At 40.8% G+C, this 24,753-nt stretch overlaps 2 protein-coding genes across 8 annotated transcripts in view; one reads left to right on the top strand and one right to left on the bottom strand.

Annotated features, from left to right (window-relative positions):
- TGFBRAP1 (transforming growth factor beta receptor associated protein 1) overlaps positions 1-22,117 on the top strand; it is a 37,611-nt gene extending 15,494 nt beyond the window's left edge. For 3 of the 7 annotated variants that reach the window (XM_083362987.1, XM_083362989.1, XM_083362988.1), the window contains exons 7-13: positions 4,188-4,529; positions 6,740-6,797; positions 7,640-7,783; positions 9,131-9,277; positions 9,997-10,156; positions 12,119-12,552; positions 13,083-14,197. In XM_083362987.1, coding sequence (XP_083219113.1) covers positions 4,188-4,529; positions 6,740-6,797; positions 7,640-7,783; positions 9,131-9,277; positions 9,997-10,156; positions 12,119-12,552; positions 13,083-13,271 — 1,474 coding nt within the window. In that variant the 3' untranslated portion in view covers positions 13,272-14,197. Of the gene's footprint in view, positions 1-4,187; positions 4,530-6,739; positions 6,798-7,639; positions 7,784-9,130; positions 9,278-9,996; positions 10,157-12,118; positions 12,553-12,784; positions 14,198-14,235; positions 14,283-18,532; positions 18,635-20,274; positions 20,436-21,399 lie in introns of those variants that run through there. The other 4 variants (XR_014492571.1, XR_014492572.1, XR_014492570.1 and 1 more) reach the window with 4 other exon arrangements.
- Positions 18,121-21,403, bottom strand: GPR45 (G protein-coupled receptor 45). Its single transcript, XM_083363009.1, is given in 5 exon segments — positions 18,121-18,577; positions 18,580-18,712; positions 18,714-19,232; positions 19,234-19,833; positions 20,538-21,403. Coding segments are annotated over 4 exon segments (1,218 nt in total). The 5' UTR covers positions 19,648-19,833; positions 20,538-21,403; the 3' UTR covers positions 18,121-18,425.
- Positions 22,118-24,753: the final 2,636 nt, after the last annotated feature.

The following is a 24,753-nucleotide window of genomic DNA, read 5'->3' as shown; positions in this document are numbered from 1 at the left end:
ATCAGGTGAAGTCACAGAAGGATTGGAGGTTTTAAGCTGATCCATTTCTGTGAAGGAGGGGGGAAGGAGAGAGTAAGAGATAGTGAGAAGGTGGAATTTTACTGCTTTCTTTTGCAGGGGGGATATCCCAAGCGGAGGCAAGAGAGAGAGTGAGGAGAGTTGCTGGGGTTGCTAAATTCAGATTTTAACAATAAAAGACAGGGCGGAGGGGTTTGACACCAACGAGACCTGATACTGTGAGCAATGACAGAAGAGAAGGAGAGGCTGGTCGTTGCTACTTTGGAGACTAGCGGCCATCCAAACATTGACTATTACTACTTCTGCAAGTTCTAGATATTGTGGGGAGTTGCCCTGGCTTTGTTGAAAGCACTTTTAATTTATAAATATATATTTTAATGTTCTGTTCATAACAGGAAAAAACAAATTTCTATTTTGTTAAAAATGGCCACCCAAAAGTGTGGAAATTCTGAATTACAAAGTACTATCCTTTTTGTTGTTTTTATTTATTTGTTTCTCTTGTACAATAACTAGATGGCTTACAATGTTGTTGTTAGTTGCGAAGTCATGTCCGACCCATTGCGACCCCATGGACAACATTCCTCCAGGCCTTCCTGTCCTCTACCATCTTCTGGAGTCCATTTAGGCTCACGCCTACTGCTTCAGTGATTCCATTCAGCCACCTCTTTCTCTGTCGTCCCCTTCTTCTCTTGCCCTCAATCTTTCCCAGCATTATGCTCTTCTCCAGTGAGTCCTTCCTTCTCATGAGGTGGCCAGAGTATTTGAGTTTCAACTTCAGGATCTGGCCTTCTAAAGAGCAGTCAGGGTTGATCTCCTCTAGGACTGACTGCTTTGATTGCCTTGCAGTCCAAGGGACTCGCAGGAGTCTTCTCCAGCACCATAGTTCAAAGGGCTCAATTCTTTGGCGCTCAGCCTTTCTTATGGTCCAACTTTCACAGCCATACATTGCAACTGGGAAGACCATAGCCTTGACTATATGCACTTTTGTTGGCAGGGTGATGTCTCTGCTTTTTAGTGTGCTGTCTAGATTTGCCATGGCTTTCCTCCCAGGAGTAAGCATCTTTTAATTTCTTGGCTGCAGTCCCCATCTGCGGTGATCTTGGAGCCCAGGAAAATAAAATCTGTCACTACCTCCATTTCTTCCCCATCTATTTGCCAGGAAGGGCCGGATGCCATGATCCTGGTTTTCTTAATGTTAAGTTTCAAGCCAACTTTTGCACTCTCCTTCTTCACCCGCATCAAGAGGCTCTTTAGTTCCTCTTCACTTTCTGCCATTTGAGTGGTATCATCTGCATATCTTAGGTTGTTGATATTTCTCCCGGCAATCTTGATTCCAACTTTTGATTCATCTAGCCCTGCCTTCCTCATGATGTGCTCTGCATATAAGTTAAATAGGCCGGGCAACAGTATACAGCCTTGCCTGACTCCTTTCCCAATTTTGAACCAATCAGTGGTTCCATGTCCAGTTCTCACTGTTGCTTCTTGACCCACATATAGATTTCTCAAGAGACAAATAAGATGGTACTCCCATCGCTTTAAGAACTTGCCACAGTTTGTTGTGATCCACACAAACAAAGGCTTTAGCATAGTCAATGAAGCAGAAGTAGATGTTTTTCTGGAACTCCCTAGCTTTCTCCATGATCCAGCGTATGTTGGCAATTTGATCCCTAGTTCCTCTGCCTCTTCAAAATCCTGCCTGTACCTCTGGTAGTTCTTGATCCACATACAGCTGGAGTCTAGCTTGTAGGATCTTAAGCATAACTTTACTAGCATGTGAAATGAGTGCAATGGTGCGATAGTTTGAACATTCTTTGGCACTGCCTTTCTTTGGAATTGGAATGTAAACTGATCTTTTCCAATCCTGTGGCCACTGTTGAGTTTTCCAATTTGCTGGCAAATTCAGTGTAACACTTACTGCATCATCTTTTAAGATTTTGAATAGCTCAGCTGGAATACTGTCACCTCCACTAGCTTTGTTGTTGCTCAGCTTTCCTAAGGCCCACTTCACTTCACATTCTAGGATGTCTGGCTTGAGGTCAGTGACCACCTCATCATGGTTATCAGAGATGTTAAGCTCATTCTTGTATAGTTCTTCTGTGTAATTTTGCCACCTCTTCTTAATCTCGTCTGCCTTTGTTAGGTTTCTGCCATTTTAGTCATTTATCATGCCCATTTTTGCATGAAACGTTCATCTCTCCAATTTTCTTGAAGAGATCTCTGGTCCTCCCAATTCTTTTGTTTTCTTCTATTTCTTTGCACTGTTCATTTAAGAAGGCATTCTTATCTCTTCTAGCTATTCTCTGGAATTCTGCATTCAATTGAGTGTATTTTTCTTTTTCTCTCTTGCATTTTGCTTCCCTCCTTTCCTCAGCTATTTGCAAAGCTTTCTCAGACAGCCATTTTGCTTTCTTGCATTTCTTTTTCTTTGGGATGGTTTTAGTTGCTACCTCTTGTACAATGTTGCGAACCTCCATCCATAGTTCTTCAGGCACTCTATCGGATCTAATTCCTTAAATCTATTTGTCACCTACCTGAGTGGCCTAGTGCTTTTCCCTACTTTCTTCAGTTTAAGCCTAAATTTTGCAATGAAAAGCTCATGGTTTGAGCCACAGTCAGCTCCTGGTCTTGTTTTTACTGACTGTATAGAGCTTCTCCATCTTTGGCTGCAGAGCACATAGTCAATCTAATTTCTGTGTTGACCGTCTGGTGATGTCAATGTGTAGGTCCGTCTCTTGGGTTGTTGGAAAAGAGTGGACATCATAAAGACATCATTTTTTGGTGTTAGTTCTATAAGGTGGTGTAGGGCTTTATAGAACCGGTCAATTTCATCCTCTTCAGCACCAGTGGTTGGGGCATAGACTTGGACTACTGTGATATTGAATGGTTTACCTTGGATTCGAACTGAGATCATTCTGTCATTTTGGAGATTGTATCCCAGTATTGCTTTTCCTACTCTTTTATTGACTATGAAGGCTACTCCATTTCTTCTGAGGGATTCTTGCCCACAGTAGCATACCTGATGGTCTTCTGAATTTAAATTCACCCATTCCTGTCCATTTTAGTTTGCTGTTCCTAAGATGTTGATGTTCAGTCTTGTCATCTCATTTGACCACGTCCAGCTTGCCTTGTTTCATGGATCTTACATTCCAGGTTCCCATGGAGAAAAACTCTTTACAGCATCGGACTTTTCTTTTACCACCAGATACATCCACAGCTGAGCGTCCTTTCGGATTTGGCCCAGTCACTTCATTCTTTCTGGCACTACTAGTACTAGCCCTCTGCTCTTCCCCAGTAGCATATTGGACGCCTTCCGACCTGAGGGGTTCATCTTCCAGTGTCATATCATTTTGCCTTTTGGTACTGTCCATGGGGTTTTCATGGCAAAGATACTGGAGTGGGTTGCCATTTCCCTCTCCAGTGGATCACATTTTGTCATTGCTCTCTGCTATGACCTGTCCATCTTGGGTGGCCCTACATGGCATAGCTCATAGCTTACAGTATAATAAGTAAAAAGTAGTACAAAGTAATTAAAATTAGGAGAGTTAAATTGAAAAGCTAAAAACCAAGACAATGGGTGGCATGTGTCTTCTCTACCTCATCAGCCACCCCATTGTAACAGGCCTCTCTCAGGGCCCAGGCCAAGTAGCAAAGCTAAGTTTTCAGGCTCTCCCAGAAGGCCAGGAGTGTGGTGGCAGATGTCACCTCCAATAGGAGCATATTCCTGAGGGCAGGGGCCACAACCGAAAAGGCTTTTCTCCTGGACTATGCCAGTCAAAATTCTTTGGCAGATGGGATCCAAAGTAAGCTTTTTCCGCTGTAGTGAGTGGAGTGGGCTAGTCCCATTGGGATGAGAGAGTTTCTCAGATACCCTGGACCAATCTACAAAGGGCTTTAAATTGGACTTGGAAGCAAATTGGCAACCAGTGTTGCTCATGCAACAACAGTGTCATATGTGCCATCTGAGGGGCTTCCAGAATTGACTGTGTTGCTGCAGTCTGTACCAATTGTAGCTTCCAAATACTATTCAAGGCTAGCCCCATGTAGAGTGCGTTGTAGTAATCCTTACCAAGAGATGATCAAGAATGAGTGTTGTTATTGTGTGTAAGAGTGCACACCTCTGTATACTTGTCTTCCTTTTTATTACATCTCATTTGATATTATAATTGCAGAAGCAGCCAGTTTGATGTCCGTGAGCTGATTTGTCTCTACCCCTTACTGTTGCCTACTTCCTCTTCATTCATGCGGTCACACCCTCCTCTGCATGAATATGCTGACTTAAACCAACTTACACAAGGGGACCAGGAGAAGATGATCAAGTGCAAGCAATTTCTCATGACCTATCTGAGTGAGGTCCGCAGCACTGACCTCACAAATGGCTACAAGGAGGATATTGATACAGCCCTGTTGAAACTCTATGCAGAGTCCAATCATGAAAGTCTTCTGGATCTCCTGGTCTCTGAGAATTCTTGCCTTCTGGCAGACAGTGCTGCATGGTTGGAGAAGCACAAAAAGTAAGCACAAAATTCTCCAAATAATCCTAGGCTCTGTACAGCTCTAATCCAAAGCCCTGTCAACTTTGCTGCTCACCTCTTGGTATATTGAACCAGAAGCCTGTATCTCTTTGACATAAGCCAGTCACAGTGGGAACCTTTTTCGTTATAATTTGACTGACTGATTTAAAAATCCTTTTACACACAGGTACTGTAATACTACCTCTGTGTAGCTACTACTACTACTACTATTCCTAAAGGTACTTTTTCAAGAGGCAAGTGTACTTTGTTTTTCCTTGAAGACGTTTTGCTTCTCATAAAAGACACTTCTTCAGTTCTTCCGACTCTAACGACCAGATCAGGGCTTTTCAACCTTTTCACAGATTGTACCACTTTTAGGACATGACAGTATTCTAGTACCACCAGTGCTTAGCAAGGTATCAAAAACTTGATGGCCCAAAAAAAGGGGTGGGTGGGATTTTGGGCTTTACTGGTTAGATTCATTTGTTGTTATAGAAATGGCTAGTTTATAATACTATGGAAAAGTAAAAAGTTGAGGTTCAATGTTAATGCTTCCTCCCCCTCACTTTTCACTTTTTCTCTCACTCTTCGCTCGCAAAAGCCCCCCCCCACTCACTCACACTTTGCTCACAAAGGCCCTCCTCTCGCTCACTCACTCACCCTTCACTCGCAAAGGCCCCTCGCTCGCTCTCTCCTCACCGTTTTGCTAACAAAAGCCTCTTCTCTCTCTTCCTTTTTTTTCCTCTCCCTCTCCTGCCAAAACCTGCTCCTTTTATAGCTTCTCCTCTCTCCACACTTCTCCTCCTTTTCTCTTCCGGGTGCGCTGGAAGCTCCAGTCAGCATGCAGCCATGCGTACAGATCTTGGGGCTTCTGCCAAGCCCTGCAGCTCCAGCTGATCTCCAGGCTTGCGCGGCACCGCTTTAGCTCATTCCCTTCCCCACTACACTTGGCTAGGGGTCGCGTATCACCTGCCAGGTGCTAAAGTACCACCAGTGGTACACATACCACCAGTTGAAAAGCCCTGGGCAAGATGACTGCAAGGAATATAAATCCTTCCATTGTCCACCATTCAGTCAGAATTGAAGAAGCTTCTTGGATGAGAAGCAAAACATCTTCAAGGAAAAACAAAAGTCCAGTTGTCTTTTGAAAAAGCATCTTTGGGACAACCATGACCTGGATGACTGAGAATCTCCTTAGACATACATTTTCACCTTTTCCTCCCCCTCCTTCAAATTTATATGTTTTACAGTTTCCAAAGAGTCTGAATCATAAGTTAGATCATCTTAGGTTTCCAAACTAGATCCTTTGGATTCAAAAATTTATGCAAACTATTTTTCTGCTAGAATTGTCGTTAGTTATTTCTTGAATTAGAAAAATTATATAGCCGCCCAACTCACGGTGATTCTGCGCGCCTTACAGAAATAAATACCACAAGAGGCACTTTGGTCTAGTGCAGGGGTCGGCAACCTCGGCTCTTTTATGACTCGTGGACTTCAACTCCCAGAATTCCTGAGCCAGCATAGCTGGCTCAGGAATTCTGGGAGTTGAAGTCCACGAGTCATAAAAGAGCCGAGGTTGCCGACCCCTGGTCTAGTGATTAAGGCGCCAAGCTGGACACCAGGAGTCTGTGAGTTCTTAGCATGGAAGTCCACTGGTGATTTTGCGCCGGTCACTCTCCCTCAGCCCAACTTGCCTCACATGGTTGTTGAGGAGAAAGCAGGAGGAAAAAGAACTGATATGTATGTTTGCTGCCTTAAATTATTTATAAAAATAGATAAAGATGGGACAATATAAATCAGAAAGAATCTGATTTTTAAGATACACCCAAGTTAATTTTTCAAAGGACTGTAAACCACTGCATGACTGGTGGCCCAGGACTGACTCCCATGTTCCGAGTCGAGGGCTAGCAAAATTACTTCTTCCTAGTAAATCTCTGCTATATAAATGAAATCCAGGTAGCAGGCCATCTTGTGGATAGAGTTTGTTTCCTTGCACACTTTCATTGCTAAGCCCTCATTTGCCTCCTACTGTGGTGGAAGTAGATGATAAAGGAAAATTTTGGAATAAAGTTACGCTAGCCTGAAACTGGAAGAATGTATTCAAAACCTAAACCAAGGGCTCTCAAACTTTGTCCCAACTCCCTAAAATAATACATACTTATTCCTGCTGTACTGCCTAAGTCACTTGCTATTTCATATTCCTTGTACAGGTTTTTTGCACTTGGGCTCCTGTATCACTCAAATGGTCAAGATGCTGCAGCATTACAGGTTAGTGTGCAGAATGGCTTAGCTCTTTCTTTTTACACTTTAAGTCTGTTCAAAACTTGTGGTGTAGCGATTAAGGTCCTGAGCCTGCAGATGGGAGATCAAGGTTCTACTCCTACCTTAGGCATGGAAGCCTGCTGAGTGACTTTAAGCCAGTCCCTCCCTAATCAGCATCAGTTTCTGCAACAAATAATTACCATTCTAATATATTTTTAGACAGAGGCAAAAATATTAGGAAGGGAGGGTGTTTATTAAGACCTACACATAGTAAAATAAAGATTTAGACATTCAAAGAGAGGAAGAAAGATCTGTGTAGTTGGAATATGTGGGCTTTTTTCCTCCCGGTAGATAAAAGGGAATTTGTATATGTGTTTCTGTGTGATAGTGTGTGTATATAAATACATAGAGAATATAAGGTTGTTCTGTGGATTAAGAAGAAGATATTGTAATATGGAGTGAGGGATTGTTCTTGTAAACCTGTTTGCAACTTGTGAAAGAAACTAGGTAGTTTGCTGGCAACCCCCGTGCTCTTCTTGCTTTTGAATGTGAAACAGTGCATAGCCCTAAGTTTTTATGTATGGCTTTAATAAGCTCTCCTCTATTCCTCAAGGTCTGTTCTTTCAGGAGGATGGCCTAGAGCAGGTGTGTCAAACTGCTGGCCTGTAGGCCAGATGCATCATGGCAAAACCGCACCCACCCTATTACTGGCAATGGAAAAAATAGTCGCAATACATCGTGACACGTCACGTGATGTTGCAAGTTTGACACCCCTGGCCTAGAACCTAAGAAAAAAAGCATTTGTCCTTTTTAAAGATTGAAGTGAAACTTCTGTTTCTTTACTTTAGTTATGGATACAGATAGTCAATGGGGAAATTCAGGATTCTACACGTACAGACCTTTATGACTATATTGTAGACTTCCTAACCTCCTGTTCTGACCATGAATTGGTGTGGAAGTATGCAGAATGGATCTTGGAGCATAACGAGGAGGTATGTAGCTAAATCCTTTGGGGAAAAGTTTTAAAAATTGCTGTTGCTTGGATATCTTGTCTAGATTATTTAGACCTATACATTGAGTTTTATTCATAAAATCTTTCATTCTGTCCCTTTGTTATTCCAGTATCGTAACTCCCAAGCAAAAGTCACGGTGTTTATGAAGCAAGTATCAAACTATCATTCAGATGCAATTATAGTTGTAGGTACCAGGCTGTAGGTCTAACATGAACCTTCATTTTTGTTGTTCCTCTTGTTTTTAAGGCACTGTTTCTCAGGGTTTATTTTCCTTGATTTGGAGCATAGAATTTAATACCTAGAAAATGCAGTATTTTGGGGAAGTGCAAAATATGTTAGGTTTTGTTTTGATTTTTCAAACACTGCATTCAGTTGTAATACAATGTCTAACTTTGACAGTGTCAAAAACATATATAGCAAATGTAAATTCAATGGTAAAAAAGTAAGGTTCTACATTTAGGCAAGAAAATCCAAATGCACAGGTATAGGTGGTACCTTGCTTAATAGTAATAACTGTGAGAGGGATCTCGGAGTCCTAGTGGACAATCACTTAAATATGAGCCAGCATTGTGCTGCAGCTGCCAAGAAAGCCAACACAGTGCTAGGCTGCATTAACAGAGGGATAGCATCAAGATCATGTGAAGTTTTAATATCACTTTACAATGCTTTGGTAAGGCCACACTTGGAATACTGCATCCAGGTTTGGTGACAACGATGTAAAGAAGATGTTGAGACTCTAGAAAGAGTAAAGAGGAGAGCAACAAAGATGATTAGGGGATAGGAGGCTAAAACATATAAGGAACGGTTGCTGGAATTGAGTATGTCTAGTTTAATGAAGAGAAGGGCAAGGGGTGACATGATAGCAGTGTTCCAATATCTCAGGCTGCCACAAAAAAGAGGGAATCAAGCTATTTTCCAAAGCACCTGAAGGCAGGACAAGAAGCAATGGATAGAAACAACTAAAGAGGGAAGCAACCTAGAACTAAGGAGAAATTTCCTGACAGTTAGAACAATTAACCAGTGGAACAACCTACCTCGAGAAGCGGTGAATGCTCCAACACTGGAAGTTTTTAAGAAGAGACTGGACAGCCACTTGTCTGAAATGGTATAGGGTTTCCTGCCTGAGCAGGGAGTTGGACTAGATGATCTCCAAGGTCCCTTTAATAATAATAATAATTATTATTATTATAATAATAATAATTATTATTATTATTATTTTTCCAAATGTGTGTGAATAAAGCAAGAAAAAAGTAAACCGTTTCAGAAACTGGTCTATGAACTGTCTCGTGTACAATTCTGGAATTTCTAAATGTTATATTGTTTTAGGTTGGTGTATACATTTTCACTAAAAGGCCTGTGGAAGACCAAGAGAAAAACAGCTTTAACCCAGATGATGTCATCAAATGCCTTAAAAAATATCCAGTGTCACTAGTAAAATACTTGGAATACTTAGTTCTAGAAAAAAGAATAAAAGTAAGTTTGGGTGAGGACTTCTGTAGAATATTAATGCTTTGAAAGGGACTATATAAATGTGTTTGCCTGAGTGTTCCAAGCTGTACTTGTGCATTTACATTTTGTGTTTTAGTGAATTCAGCATACTTGTCTAATTCTCTTCTGTAGGGTAACTTGGGAGTTGAACCGTCTGTCATCACCCCTTGTTTATTCAAATTCTACATAGAACTGCCAATGAAATTAGATGTTGTAAAAGTGAATGGTGGGAATGGCATAACATTCACATTTTATACACATACAAGTTTTTGTACTTATGTACATTTGATAAACTAAAAACAAAGAATTATTTTTACATTATTTCCTCTGTTAGTTGCTATAGTTCAAGTGTAAAAAGAACTAACTGAAATGCCAGAAAAATAGACATCCTTCTCAGCTGTGTCTAATACTGTACTTGGGTCCTCGACTGCAGCACAGATATGAAATAAATATTTTGACTTAATCTTTAATTTCCCTCTAATCTCAGAAGTATATATTTGGGCAGCTTTAGAAATTAAAATGTTGCTCTCCCGGAATTACTTTGACTATGACTTCGTTGTTTGTATGTTATACTTTTAACACACCTAAGAAATAGAAGCTTTTGACATCGTCTTAATACTTTATATGAGTTTTATTGAAATACTTGATAAAAATGGTGTATGAAAACTGCTCTGATGTTGGTTTGGTTACTTTGATTTTCACAGAAGGAAAAATACCACACCCATCTAGCAGTGCTTTACCTCAATGATGTGCTCCAGCTGAAGTCACTGGGTGCTGAGAGGCAGGAAAAGCTGACCAAAATGCAGACAAAACTACGCAGTCTTCTGCAGAGATCTGACCTTTACCGAGTTCATTTCATTTTAGGTAAGACACTTCAAACTATATTTATCACAAGCTTTTTTCTATCAAGAAATGTATTGTTTTCAGGGTTTAATTTATTGCATTTGAGTCCAGTGTTGGGCAGAGCTGATGTGTATTGCCAGACTCCAAAAAGTTTGAGACTATTTCTCCATGTCTCCCTCCCCGCCCCCTCACACACACACACAAACACACACACACACACATTTTTAATCTTTTGTTTCTCTTGTCTGGTGGACTGCCAAGAAATAGTTTGCTTTTGCCAGAAATAAGAACTGATTGCTTTTAGAAGACTTTTGAATCTACAGTTTGAAATGTATTGTAGAGGCTCAAAGGTATGATGCCAAGAAAGGCACAATGTGATGTGAAGTTATGTTATTGTGGGATTATATTTAAGGTCTTGTATTGAGACCAATTTTTATTGCTTTATGGTCAGTTTAGGCTTCAGGATAACTCAGAATTGATCCAACAAACTGAAATCTGAACCCTTCTAAAATGCAATATGAAGCAGTTCATTTAATTATTAGAAAACATAGAATACATTGCCACAATATTTGATACTGAGAAATTTAGCAAACGGACAATACTTAATTTTTAGGGGAAAAGGATGAGTATATTCATTGTTCCATTAAACATGGTTCCATTAATTAGAGCTAGAATACTTGAATACTGCTCCGAGATGAATGTTAATAGCTTGTATTAAACCTTAATTGAAATGAAATCGAGATTCTGTGTTGCCATTTTAACTAATCTTTCCCTGAAGGTGTAATGGGGGTGTCATTTGAGCTATTACATGTTTTAAGGATCTGTGGAGTTTATAACATTTGGGAATTGGACAGCTTTATTCTCCCAGGTAGAACAAACTTTGAGGTTAAAGTTATCAGTCAATGTCTCTGTTTGCCATTTTGGGGGATAACCATGTAAGAAGCACTAATATGGTTGAAAAAATCATTTCTAAAATGTATGGTTGGTTTCCAAAGAAGTGACACAGCTGTGTAATTAGAAGAGAAACAGGTTGTTCTCCATTTGCCTATTATATCAGAAAAGATTTAACAGTTGATTCAAATTAAATAGAGTAGATAGTTCTTCAGCATTGGGCCTTATTTGTAAGAAATCCTACATTTTTCCAGTATTATTTGTGATCAAGTTGGGAAAATATGCCTGGAAGAATTCTCCATACCCTAAAATTTTTTATTTATAAGTAGCAAAGGTTTGGGTGAAGTTTATTGTTAGGCAGATTGTAATAATAAACCTTTTGCTTACTTCCATGTCACCAAGATTGTAAGAGAGATACTGTTCATGCTGATTACTTAATTTAAACTGCTGTTATAATATTTTAAGGTGTTGCATATTAGTAATATTTTGAACTCATCTAAGAATCATCCTACAGAAGAGCAGTCACTGACATGTGAATATGACTGCTGTCAGGATCCATTATCTCTTAGATTATCAGCCTGTATTCAGATTAAAGAAATAATCTTTAGAATGCAAGTAGACTATAATTTTGTTTGTGTACTACTGAAAAGGCTGATAAAAATATTATTTTAACTCGTGTTATGAGTTTTTTCTGATGACTAATCAAGATGCCCTACAATTATATGTATATTATATGTGTAATGTTTTGCACATATCTTTAGAACAAAACTATGTGAATTCACCTCCATTTTTGCTTTATAAGAGGTCACAATGGGTCAAAACTCTAGTAGGTATCTTGGTCTGAATGTATTTTTCAGTTGACTTCTTACTGTGTAAAATAATCAAGAGTCTTATATCAGCTTAAAAGTTCACAGATTGATTGTAGATTTCATGGACTGTGATTAATTTCACTAGATATAAAAGCATCTTGAGTTGTGCATCTATGGAGGCAGAATGAGAGGGAGATAAAATATCTGGATATGAAATGTATTTTAGGCCAACCCAAGAGAAATTTCTTTTCGTAAAGCTTATATTTAAATTTGCATTTGGCAGATAAAATTGCTGGTACAGATCTTCATGCTGAGTGTGCAATACTGTATGGAAAGTTAGAAGAGCATGAAAAAGCTCTGCACATTCTGGTCCATGAACTGAAGGACTTCTCAGCCGCTGAGGACTACTGCCTATGGAATTCCGAGAGCAAGGGCCTTCCCTACAGACAGAAGCTTTTTCATATGCTGCTCTCAACATATTTCAATTCCAGCACACCCAACCATGAGCTGAATATGGCAGCCGTTGACCTCCTGAACAATCGTGCAGCTGAATTTGATGCTGCATGGGTTTTGCAGCTTATTCCTGCTAGCTGGTCCATACAGCTTCTCTCCTCGTTTCTGATGGGTGCAATGAGGGAAAGTCTCCATTCACAAAGAATGGCTGAGATTGCACTGAGCTTAACAAAAGCTGAGAATCTTATTTACAAGCATGAAAAGGTAAGTTTATAGGGTTTAATCAACAGGGATTTTTGCTTGCAAATTTCTCCTTTTTAATTCATCATAGACCAACACACAGTAATTTTTGTGGTTCATATGTACAGGATAACTTATTTATGATTCCTCTCTCTTCTTCCTGTGCTACATCTGTATTAAAGAAGTGTGAGCAGGAGTGGGTGGGTGGGTCTACCTTTCTTGATTTTTCTTTGCTTCTCCCTTCCACTGCAATTAGGTTCCCAAGCTTTCCAAGAATCCAACCAATCCTTGAAAGAAGCCTTTTCAGAACGATACAAAGTCTCCTCCTCTCACTCCCAGGATGCTGCCAAAGATCTATTGCGATCATTCCCATTAAGTCTTATGATTACCCTAAAGGAATGTTAGAATTATATCTCGATGAATGCAGGAAGCTGGTGTAAGAAAATGGTCATTCAACCTCCTGTAGTCAACTTCATATCTCACCAATAGTGGCTTTTGCAAAAACAAAATTCGAACAACCTTACAGATGTTTCTCTTGTTGTTGCTGCTTTTAGGTGAAACTAAGAGAAGGCCCAATCCTTCTCTCTGACAAAAAACTCTGCCAGGTGTGCCAGAAACCTTTCAGTGAACCTGCCTTTGTCCGGTATCCCAATGACACTGTGGTCCACACACACTGTGCTACAAAGAGGCTTATGAATTCCAACACAAACCATCATTTATCCAGCTCCAGTGGACGGACATGAAATGAATTGGGTCAGCGGCTGTGCTAGTGTTGGATACCTGGGAGTCACAGAAGAGAATCTGCTGGAAAAAGAACAAATCAAGAAGAAGAGGCTGGCTTGGCCTTTGATGGGAAGGAACAAGCTCAATGTGAAACATAGCCACTGGACTTTTTAAAAAATAACGGCACAAGAAATTACAGGGCTTTATGTAGAATGGATCCTTTCCTCACAGGAACGGTGAGTGGTTCAGCATGGAAGAACTTTTTTTTTTAATTAAAATTTGCACTGAACTTTGTTATCGACTGGTCTTGAAATGACAGCATCACATTCTGTGCTCTCAATACGGTTAATATTTGAAGCACTTTTGAGCCTTTGTTCTCCTCCTTTTTCTGCCTTGTATGTTCACCTATTACAAACTGATGGAAGCACTGAACTCTTAGTAATTCCTGCATTAGTTATGAGCAAGGCAAGACAATGCAAAGACCACTGACTCACTATTTCCAACCTTAGGAATAAGGCAAAATGTGTGGGAAGCATATAACGTTTGGGATTGGGGGAAGGTCTGGTGGAACAGACTGTAGTAATTGTAATGACTTATTTATTTACCATGCAATTGTTATGTAAATACTGTTGAATGAAAAGGTTTTTATATCTCAACATTCTCTAGAACCAACATAACTAATCAGCGATTCCTGGGTAGTGTTTTTTCTTTTGTTTAAGAGTCTGTACCTATCATTACAAAGAGCCATTGTTAAGCTTTCCTGCAAGCAAAGAAACCAGTGCCTCTCCTTTGCAGGAATGACGTGAAAACTTTCATTCTAAGGGATAACAAAATGGGAAAAAATCAAATCAACAGGTGACTTCTAAAGGTGCTGAGCATGCTTGGTAACAGTTAATAAACTACTTCATGGATTCTGAAACAGTGTGCCAAACTCTTTGAAACTTGCCAGGTTTCTATAATACCTTCTGCATTTTTAATCTGCAGAGTTTATATGCCCATCCAGTCAGAACCAACTCTGAATACATATGCAAGTAAGTTTAAAAGTACAAAATCAAAAATGATGATGATGTGAAGTTGCTTTTTCATTTATATTTCCCCTTCTCTTTCTCTCTCATACCCCAAACTCATACCTGCTTCTCCAGTTCAGTGTTACTACTCAAGTTAAAGAGGGAGGCATTGTGTTCTTGGGTTAGCTTATGAATTACAGCTTTATTTTATTAAAACTTGGAACAGGCTTTTCTACATATTCTTGGGAGCCCATTTCAACTGAAAGCAAGGTTGTCTTTTAGCAAGTTTTGCTGACAAGAATAGGATAAAGTTTACAGAAAGCTCAGCAAATGGAAAGCTTTCTTTTAGAAACCCACATCTCTTTTAAGGTGGAGAGTTTCTCACACACTTCACAGTGTAGCAAGGAAGTCCATTCTCTTAATAGGGAAGAAAGGAAAAGAGTGTTCAGGTGGTTAAAGATAAGATTTTTTTTCAAGCTCTGAACATAACTTTTGCTTTATTGCTTAAATGTATAGGTTTCTCCACTCTAGCTTCATATTTTCTATACCACATGAAAGTCTTAGAATGAATCTCTTCTGTTCAGCTCCTTCAATTTTTCAGCTTAATAGAATTATTTAAATGAACGCACACAATAGCATCTCTGCTGTTCATAGCTGTCTTAGGCACATATACAAAGAAACTGGCAAGTTGTTTGATGAAACTGGGTAGGTGTTTAAAGCAGAACAGGAAACTGGCCCCTCAGCTACATGCCAGATGTTTTAGGCCATCTGCATTTACGATTGACTTCTTAAAAGGCCATTGTAGCAGAAACCATAGATGATAGAAATAGAAATCAGATACTTTGATTTTCATACCTATTGAACATTACGGTTATTAAGTCTAGAAAATGAGCACCCTACCACTAAAAGGTTGGAAGAATAAACTTCGTATTATCTGCATGCTTATTAATGTATATTAGCAAGCAGCTCACCAGCTATACTCTCATACAGCTTCTAGGGCTAACAGTTACTAATAACTACTAAAGGATAATATTTATAGCTTAAGGTTGACATGAGGGGTCCTTGGTGCTCTCCCAGCTTGTTTTCTTGCAGACATTTTATTATCCAAATTAGGTAACATCATCAGGGTAATGAAATGTCTGCAAGAAAACAAGCTCAGAGAGCAACAAGGACTCTTCAAGTTACTAATCACTTTGGTTTAAGGAAAGATATTATTTAACGTATATACTTGTCCCTTCAAGTCCTTCTTGATTCCTTGTAACAACATGCATAAGTCTGTGTAGTTTTCTAGACAACAGTTGCCATCTACTTCAATTAAACTAAATCCAATTGGATTGGGATGTTACCTAATTTGGATAATAACATGAATATGTATAAAAAAATCTATCCTTGTGAAGATGCAGCACAAGGAAAAAACAACAACCTGGGAGGGACAAACTTATTAATCTTTCCCTACCCTACCCCGCATTAGATGGTGAAACTAAACTCAGGCCCCTGTCCTCCAATCTCTATCCCTTTTAAATACCTTATTTGCTAAATTTGGAAATAGATTTCAGGTTTCCAAGCTTTTTGCTGCCTGACTGCCTTTAAGACCCAGCTTCTGCTGTAGCCATTTGTTGCATTTGTGTTTTAGAGCAGGGCTTTTCAACCAGTGGTATGGGTACCACCTGTGGTGTATTGGCACCTGACAGGTGGTACGCAACCATCCTAGAAAAGTGGTAGCGGGGGAGAGGAATGAGCTGAATGGGTGGCAGCACCACACAAGCCTGAGCGAGAGATGGCTGGAGCTGCAGGGCTGTCAGAACTCAGCGGAAGCACCAGGATCAGTGCCAGGCTCCAGCTGGAGCTCGGCGCTGATCCTGGCGCTTCTGAGCCCAGGAGAAGCACCGATCAGCTGGAATGTTGCAGCATCTCCAGGGTCTTGTGATTTACGTTCAGATGCTTGGCAACTCATTCATATTTATGGCAGTCACAGTGTCCCAGGGTCATGTGAAGTGACCAAAACCTGCTGCAACCACCCAGCAGACAGGGGAAATAAAAGCCAAACATCCCCCACCCCACCCCCACTGCCAATCCTCAACAGAAATGCTCACAACAATGAAAACCTCGGACAGGAGGAAGAGCGCCACCGGGCGGGCAGGCGTCTTGCTCATCTGTGGCTTGGGGGGGGGCACTCAAACAGTCACTAAGTGAACTGTTGTAGGTCGAGGACTACCTGTACTTCATCACTTTTTTCTTTTTCTTTTCTTGGTCATCAAGTTTTTGACACCTTGCTAGGTGACTGGTGGTACTCGGATGTTGCCATATCCTAAAAATGGTACAATGGGTGAAAAGGTTGAAAAGCCCTGTTTCAGATGTTTTCAGCTGTTCCAGGCATGCTACAAAAAAGATTTTCTTTGCTTACTCTTTAGCTTGGAGTCAAGGGCAGTAACTTAGAAATTTTTGCCACCCTTTTCCAGGCATGCAGTGAATTTAGCAAGCGAGGTTTTTAAAAGGGAGTGCCAGCTTTCCCCCCCACCTTTCCTGAGGAAATGTGGGTTTCTGGGGGAGGGAGGGGGCTAAGCAAAGGAAAGGTTTTGGTAAGCTTGTCCTGAAGATGTTACCTTAGTGTGCCTGATCTGGTTTCCCAAAGCCTAGCAAAGCCAGGTTTGTATTCTCCCGATGGCCTGCCAATCAGGGCAGAAAGCTCTGAAAGCAGCTGCCATTTCTGACACATATTGTCGGAGTGCGCTGAAAACATTGGCTCCCTCCAGGAGGCAGGGGAACAGGCCTGTCAGAGTAGGATGAGGGAAGAGGTGGAGAGGCGCTGCAGCATCCCCATGGTCAGTCCTAAGAGTGAATGACGGCAGGAGTGTTGCAGCTGTTTGTAACTTTGAAACAGGATAGTACAGTATGTAGTTTCAGGGTCTGTTGTAACTTCAAAAGGTCGTTAAGTGACCTGTCATGTCTCAGGGAGTACATGTATTAAACACTGTTTAATAATTTAATAACTGCGTCATGGTTGTTGCATATTTTCCTTTGAAATCAAAACAATTACAATCAGAACTGTTCTGCATATGTGTAGGTAAAAGGGATTTATTTGATTTCCTTCTGTTACAATCTTGATGACCACAATATTTATTTGAGGGAATTTTCTATGGGTTTTGTGTTCAAGGAGAAGCAATTTTGGTAAGGACTGTATTTTATTTTTATTTTATTTATTTTATTTAGATTTATATACCGCCCTTTCCCGAAGGACTCAGGGCGGTTTACAGGGCATTTAAAAAACAGTCAATACAAACGTTAAAACAAATTAAGAGAGATTAAATAGAACCCTGAGAAAATTAAAACCCAGTTAAAATTAAAAATATTCTCAGCCTGGGCCAGAGAGCTCGAAGAGCCAGGTCTTCAGGTCCCGGCGGAAAGAACGGAGGGTGGGGGCAGTCCTAAGCTCCGCAGGCAGCTGGTTCCACAGGGCAGGCGCACCCACTGAGAAGGCCCTCCCCCTGGGTGTTACCCGCCGGCAGTCTTTAACCGGCGGCACCCTGAGGAGACCCTCCCTGTGGGAGCGCACTGGACGAAGGGAACTTGATGCTGGCAGCAGGTGTTCCCTCAAATATTCTGGGCCCTCGCCATTTAGGGCTTTATAGGTCATCACCAGCAGGGAGGAAGGTTAAATCATCCATGTTTTATAATCTGAACCCTAATTCTCTTCCATTATTTAAAAGATAGACCTAGAGAGCTAAACTAACTTCAGTTGTAAAATGTCAAAATGTACTTGTGCAAAAACGGCTCTCTCTGTAAGATCAGGTTGCAGTTTGATACTTATTTTTGCAAGACAACCCAATTTGATAGAAAGGTTAGACACTGAAATTTTAAAAAGCAGGCATGTTAATGTTTATTCTTTTAACTGGAAGAAAATACAATTACAAAGACAGTGTTATTATTGGCAGTATATTTGATAAAACCACACTTTCTCTTATTCTGAGGGTAAGATTAGGATAATGTAGCATAATAATATGCTATAATTCAACTTGAAACATGGACAAACCTCAAATATGATGCATACCTAATACATACAACAGTACTGTGGACAGTATTAACAGTATTAAAGGCAGTATTAAGAAATATTTCTAATTTCAGAACTAACCACTCACCCAGGATTTTTTTTTAATCAGGATGAACTACCTAGAGTTCATTAAACCACAACTTGAATTCATTCATTCCAGCTTTGGATACAGCATAACTGCAGGTATATATTGTACTTGGCCTTATTCTCCGTTTTGTCCCTCCAGGCACTTGAGGAAAGATTTTAAATGTTTTTGGCATGAACTCCAGCTAGGCCTCATGGAATTGATCCTCCAGCAGTAGATGATGGTGTTGAAAACAGACTTGAGGTAACTCAGCCACAGTATGTAAGTGCTAGTTATATAGAAAGAAGGGCTGTAATAGAAGCGTTGTCTGAAGACTGATAATCAGGCTAAAGACTGTGTGAGGAAGCCAGCATAGGGAAAAGCCAACAAACAGAATAAAGATGGTAGTGAATGCCCTAGTTTTGAAGCTCATATCTACGTTAATGTGGTGAGGCTTTTGCAGTCCCACTAGACTTAGCCTGCTCACCTGGCTGAGGCAGATGTTCTCAGTGTGGTTGTGGATCCGGACTGTGTTCTGACGGACAGTGTTTAGGATGCAAAGGTTAGAATACAACATAATGCCAAAAGGGATAAAGAAAGTGGCCCCAAGCAGCATCACTGCATAAGCTTGGTCTGCAGGGAACTCACTGTATCCAAGGTCACACTGGGGAGCCCTGCTTGGCACTTCCACAAATGTCCACCTGACAACGGAAGGGAAAGAGATACAGAACGAGAATACCCATGAAACAGCTATCACGGTTTTGGCATGACGAGGGTTCAGCTTGTCTTGGTGCTGGACAATGATGAGGAATCGATCCACACTAATGATTACAAGTTTTGTGATGCCTTCCAAGACAAAAAAAACAGTAAAGCATAGCAGATATGCGACAGAAGTGAGCTCCAAAATTCCAGTTTACTGTAATAATACTGACAGCAGTAAATGGCATGCAGACTAAAGACAACATAATGTCAGAGAAAGCCAGTGTAGCTAAAAGCAGATTTATTGCTGAATGCATGGCTGGCTTCTGGTAAACAATCAAGCAGACAATAGTATTGCCTAAGAATCCAATGGCAATCATAAGGACCAGCACTGTAGCCATTAATATCCTGAGTGAAACTGGCAAGGATGTATGAGCAGCGGTGGTGAATTGGGTAGTCGCATTAAAGGCAAAGAACATGTCTGAAGATGTCTTGTTCCATGCCATTCTAAGCCAAATACTAGTATCAGAAAGGCAAGGCCACCATAGTCTTCTGCCCAGCTGCTGCCATTTTCCCATTGTATTTGCTGCACTACTCTAAACAAAAGTGAGTCCCTCTCAGCATGTCTGTCTGTAGAACAGATTTTCAGCAATGGTTGACAGATCATAGCATACTGTACAGTATAAGTTGTTGCATTTCTGAACAGAGACAATAAGGAAGCCACTGCCAAGAACTTTTCTTCAGGGACTTTCAGATCTAGAAAACTGGATAAAATATTCAAACAAATGTTTGAAATTCAAGAAAATATGACAAACTGTTAGGAGTCAATATCTATCTTTAAAGCACTTCCCCCTCCCCCAGTAAGAAAGTAAAAAGCATAAGTATCAATACTTCATGCATGTTGGATTGGAAAACACCCCATAGGCATTATGTAACCTTCCCTACACTTAGTGTACACATTGATTTTGTATCACATTTGTTGAAAGGTGGCTTAATTTCTGTAATAGGATCCTGAGTTCACACAAAAGTTCCATCAGACCTACTGTATCTCTATGGTCAAATGAGAGCACAATTAGACGCTTCACTGCTGCTAGTAAAGTTCTAAACTGAGTTGGTTCCCTAAATCTATTGCCATTTTCTTGTACTCTATTCATCCAACAACCAATCTGCTCTGGTTCCGCCGTCTGATACCATACTGCACGAAGCTACATGCTCAGGAAGACCACTGTATTCAAATCCTGATTCCTTCACACAGAACAAGAAGATTCTCAGGGAATCCATTATTTCAGAAGATCTGCGAAGAATTTAAGCAACTGCTCTTTAAAATGCAGTTATGCATCAATAGAAAATTGCCTCTCAAAATCAGGCGATTCAAAAAATGCTGCTCTTTGACAATTCATCTGTTCATTTAGGTCTAGTGCTTAAGGCACTAGGCTAGAAAGCAGGAAACAGAGAGTTCTAGTCCTACCTTAAGGCTCAAGCCGACTTCTCCGGCACTGCACTTGAGGGGAACATATGCATCTGTTGTTTGGGGAGGGTGGCATAGGCATTCCTTTTATACATCTGTGAATTTTAACATTATGGTTAGGGGCCTCAAACAGCAAAGCACAGAACAGGAAGTCTGATCAACCATCAACCCTTTTGTAGCATAGGTATGTGGCAATGACTAGTAGCAATTGTGGACAACTCTGAATCAGCTTTTAGCCATAAAAGCCAGCTGGGCCAATCACTCTCTCTCAGCTCAACTCACCTCACAAGGTTGTTAAAGGAAAAATAGAAGGAAGGTGTGTTATGTTTGCCATTCTGAGTTATTTGTAAGAACAATAAAGCAGGCTATAAGCAAATAAGTAAAATAAATTTTAGAACTGCAGCATGCCATAACTGATATACTATGCCTGCTTGGCAGCTTATCAGAAAGTTGTAGCTAAGACCATCCTAGCACTCATACAGCACCTTTATTATTTTTAGAAATAACTCAAGGTATATCCAATATACCTTCCTCCTCCTATTTTCTACACAACAACAACAACCTTGTAAGGTGAGTTGAGTATTTTTTTAAATTTTAATTCCATTTACATCCCGCCCTTCTCAGGGTGACTTACAAGCTTAGCAGTTGAGAGATAGCAACTGGCTCAGAGTCACCCAACCGGCTTTCATGGCTAAGGCAGAACTAGAATTCACAGTCTCCTGTTTTCTAGCCAGGTGGCTTAACCACTAGACTAAGTTGGCATTCCCACAGCATTTGCCTCCCACATAACAAGGATGAAGGCTTACCCAATAACCATTTGCTTGGATTACATTATTTTTCATCGTTTCTGCTTTGTTTCCAGAATCAGTAACCCATAAAGAAGAGTTGCTATGTGTGTGTTTAGTTTTTTCAACATACCAAGCCTTTCAGTTGTTGGGACTACAAACTCAAAATGCTTTACTGGCTCACAGGAAATTCTTGCCCCAATAAATAAACCTCTGAAACAGGAAAAAAAAACTTCTTAATGAATTCTAAAACAATCCAAACCAAAATTCATTTTATATCCTGTAATAATGACCATCTCTAATCAATTGGAACATCTCAGTATGGCAAACCTCTGCAAAGAAGACAATTGTACAAGTTAGCATAGTTCACTACAAGCCTCTGCTAGGCTTCATTCACAAGGCCACTCAGACAAGGAATAATATTTATGTGGTTCTGCATGTCACAATGACAGTCCCACATATCCTCCAGCCAGGTACTTTGATTTACCTTTGATGCTTATTAATTTTATTGTCCATTTTTGTTATTGTTGAATCCTATTCTACTTCTTGAAAAAAAAAACTTTTAATTAGTAACTGAAAAACCAATGCAATTTATTTGCCAGAAAGATATTTATCCTAAATTAGACATTAGTTCACCTGAGACACATCCCCATTTGATTTCTCTGTCTTGATTTGCAAATGATTGCAAAACCATATTATCTTAATATATGGTAGTATGAATTTTCTCTCTTGTGGTATCTCATGAACATTTGTAAGTGTGGATGAGCAGTGAAGTAATCAACATGTATATACAAACCTGGCTTAGTGTTTTCTTTTGCTTTTTAAAATCCAGATAGGTCTTTAGTAGAGATGACAAATTGCTTTTGCATTCAAATGTCAAAGCAATTTGTGAATGTTAGGGCAGATGCTCCATGGTTACCTTGCATAAAATTGAACTGTAAATACTTGATTTGAGTGTTTTTTCCAAGCATCGCCCTAATGTTCACCATTCAAAAGAAGAGTTGTTGAAAATGGGGCAAAATCTATCAAACACTCCTTACTCTCAATTTTAAAGTAATTTTGCATAGTTCACATGCAGAGGCAACTGAAAAGTAAGGAAGCTGTTGATATATTTGTTAATTATTCTTAACATAATTCTTAATTATTATGCTCTTTTAATTTAGCCAATCATTCCAAGCTAAAGTGATTTCAGCTATCAAATGCATACACTTCAGATGATTTTTTTCCAAACAGCGGTGAAAGTTGCATCAGAAGTGAGGCACAAATTATTTTGTGTATTGGAGGACTATCAGTCTCCTTACTGTAGCAGGAGTCTCTGCAAGGAAAGAGAGTCTAAGAGGCAGGATGACTAACATGACTACAGAATCAAAGTCCTGCTCTCTTTGATTATGCATTAACTTGCACATAAAGGTAAAGGTTCCCCCGCACATGCATGCAAGTCGTTTCCGACTCTAGGGGCCGGTGCTCATCTCCGTTTCAAAGCCGAAGAGCCAGCGCTTGTCCGAGGATGTCTCTGTGGTCATGTGGCCGGCATGACTAGACGCCAAAGGCGCACGGAACGCTGTTACCTTCCCATCGTAGTGGTCCTTATTTTTCTACTTGCATTTTTACGTGCTTTCGAACTGCTAGGTTGGCAGAAGCTGGGACGAGTAACAGGCGCTCACTCTGTTATGCGGCACTCGGGATTCGACCCGCCAAACTGCCGCCCTTCTGATCGACAAGCTCAGCGTCCTAACCCACTGAGCCACCGCGTCCCTCTAACATGCACATACCAAGGCTTTAATTACATCATTGTGACCAACTATTTTGACCTTCTTTGCAGATGTATAGTTGAAAGGGAATAAAGAGCAGAAAGCAAAACAAAAAGCAAAACTCCTCCCTCAACTTATTAAAGACAGAAGGGTGACTAGGTCAGTGCCAAGGAATTGGGAGGTCAATTTAAGAAGGGAGGAGGAACCATAATGTTACAAGAAAATTAATTTCTAGGACCATGTAATACATATAAACACATCTGTCATGCTGGTCCCTTCCAGGTTAAGCAACGTGCAAACTGCAGAAAGAGTTAGTAATAAGGAAGAGGAATTAGGTAAAAAAGAATCAGGTTTCTATCAATACCATCTACTATACATCTCCATACTTCTCTGCTACCATATGAGCCCTCACTGCGCCTTTTTCTTCAAACTTCTCACCGTGTTGTTTTTGAGGATTTCATCAAAATCACCATCAACAAAATTTCCCAGTTCTACTTTCCCGCCAACCCATTCTCTTTTCTTTCATGTATGCTTTGTGAGTCAATCTTTCTCCATTTTCTTCACATGAGCCAGACATATAATCACATTTTCTTTATTCTGGGCACTCAAGGAATGTTGACAAAGAAAAAATGTGTTTCCTCCATAGTTCAGCATTTGACTAGTCACTAGGTCTAGGACATTCAAGGCCAGTCATAATCCAACTGAAGCAAAATCCAGCTGTTTGGGGTTAATCCAGATTTCAGCTGCCACAAGTCTAGGGAGGCTATTTGGGGTAGTTGTTAAGGCATCAGACTAGATACCAGGAAACCTTCAGTTCTAGTCCTGCTTTTGGCACAAAGCCTGCTGAGTGACCTTGGCCAGTTACTCACAATCCCAGGAAGAAGGTTAAAAAAACACCAACAATCCAAAAAACCTTGCCACGAAAATTGCAACCGTTATGCCCCTGTCATGGACCGATCATCACCTCCTACGACTGGACTTCCACTTTGCCACCCCCCGCCGTGGGTGTGCGGAGCCAACCAGATGGTACCGCTCCAGGCGCCTAATGGACCCTGATAGGTTCCAGGCAGCGCTTGGGAACCCACCTGCACTCCCTGCTCACAACTCGGCGGATGCCTTAGTGGAAGCCTGGGAAAGGGCAGCCACGGAGGCACTTGACCGAGTTGTACCCTTGCGGCCCTTGACCCGGCACAGATCCCATCGAGCCCCATGGTTTACCACGGAGCTCCGGGAGATGAAGCGTCGGAGACAGGGCCTAGAGAGCCGTTGGAGATCCAGTCGATCCGAATCCGACCGGTTGCGACTAAGAATCCACACCAGGTCTTATCTCGCAGCGATAAGGGCGGCGAGAGCCAATTACTTTTCCGCCCTCATCGCGTCCGCAGATAATCGCCCGGCTGCCCTGTTTAGAGTGACCCGCTCCCTTCTGAACCAAGAGGTGAGGGAGGAGCCCTTACAGGGTCGAGCCAAGGAATTTGGTCAATATCTGTTGGATAAAATCGCTCGGATTCGAACCGGCCTGGACTCCAACTGGGCAGAGTCTGAGGAACAGGACACGGGCAGTCTTGACGTCATCTGGGAGGAGTTTGATCCTGTGACTCCAAAGGAAGTGGACAGGATTATGAGGAGGTTGAGCTCCTCCACATGCTTATTGGACCCGTGCCCTTCCTGGCTGGCTTA

Source organism: Vipera ursinii (assembly GCF_947247035.1).
Source record: "Vipera ursinii genome assembly, chromosome: 4".
Taxonomy (NCBI): Eukaryota; Metazoa; Chordata; class Lepidosauria; order Squamata; family Viperidae; genus Vipera; species Vipera ursinii.
The sequence above is the reverse complement of the archived record's forward strand: the minus strand, read 5'-3'. Positions and strand labels throughout refer to the sequence as shown.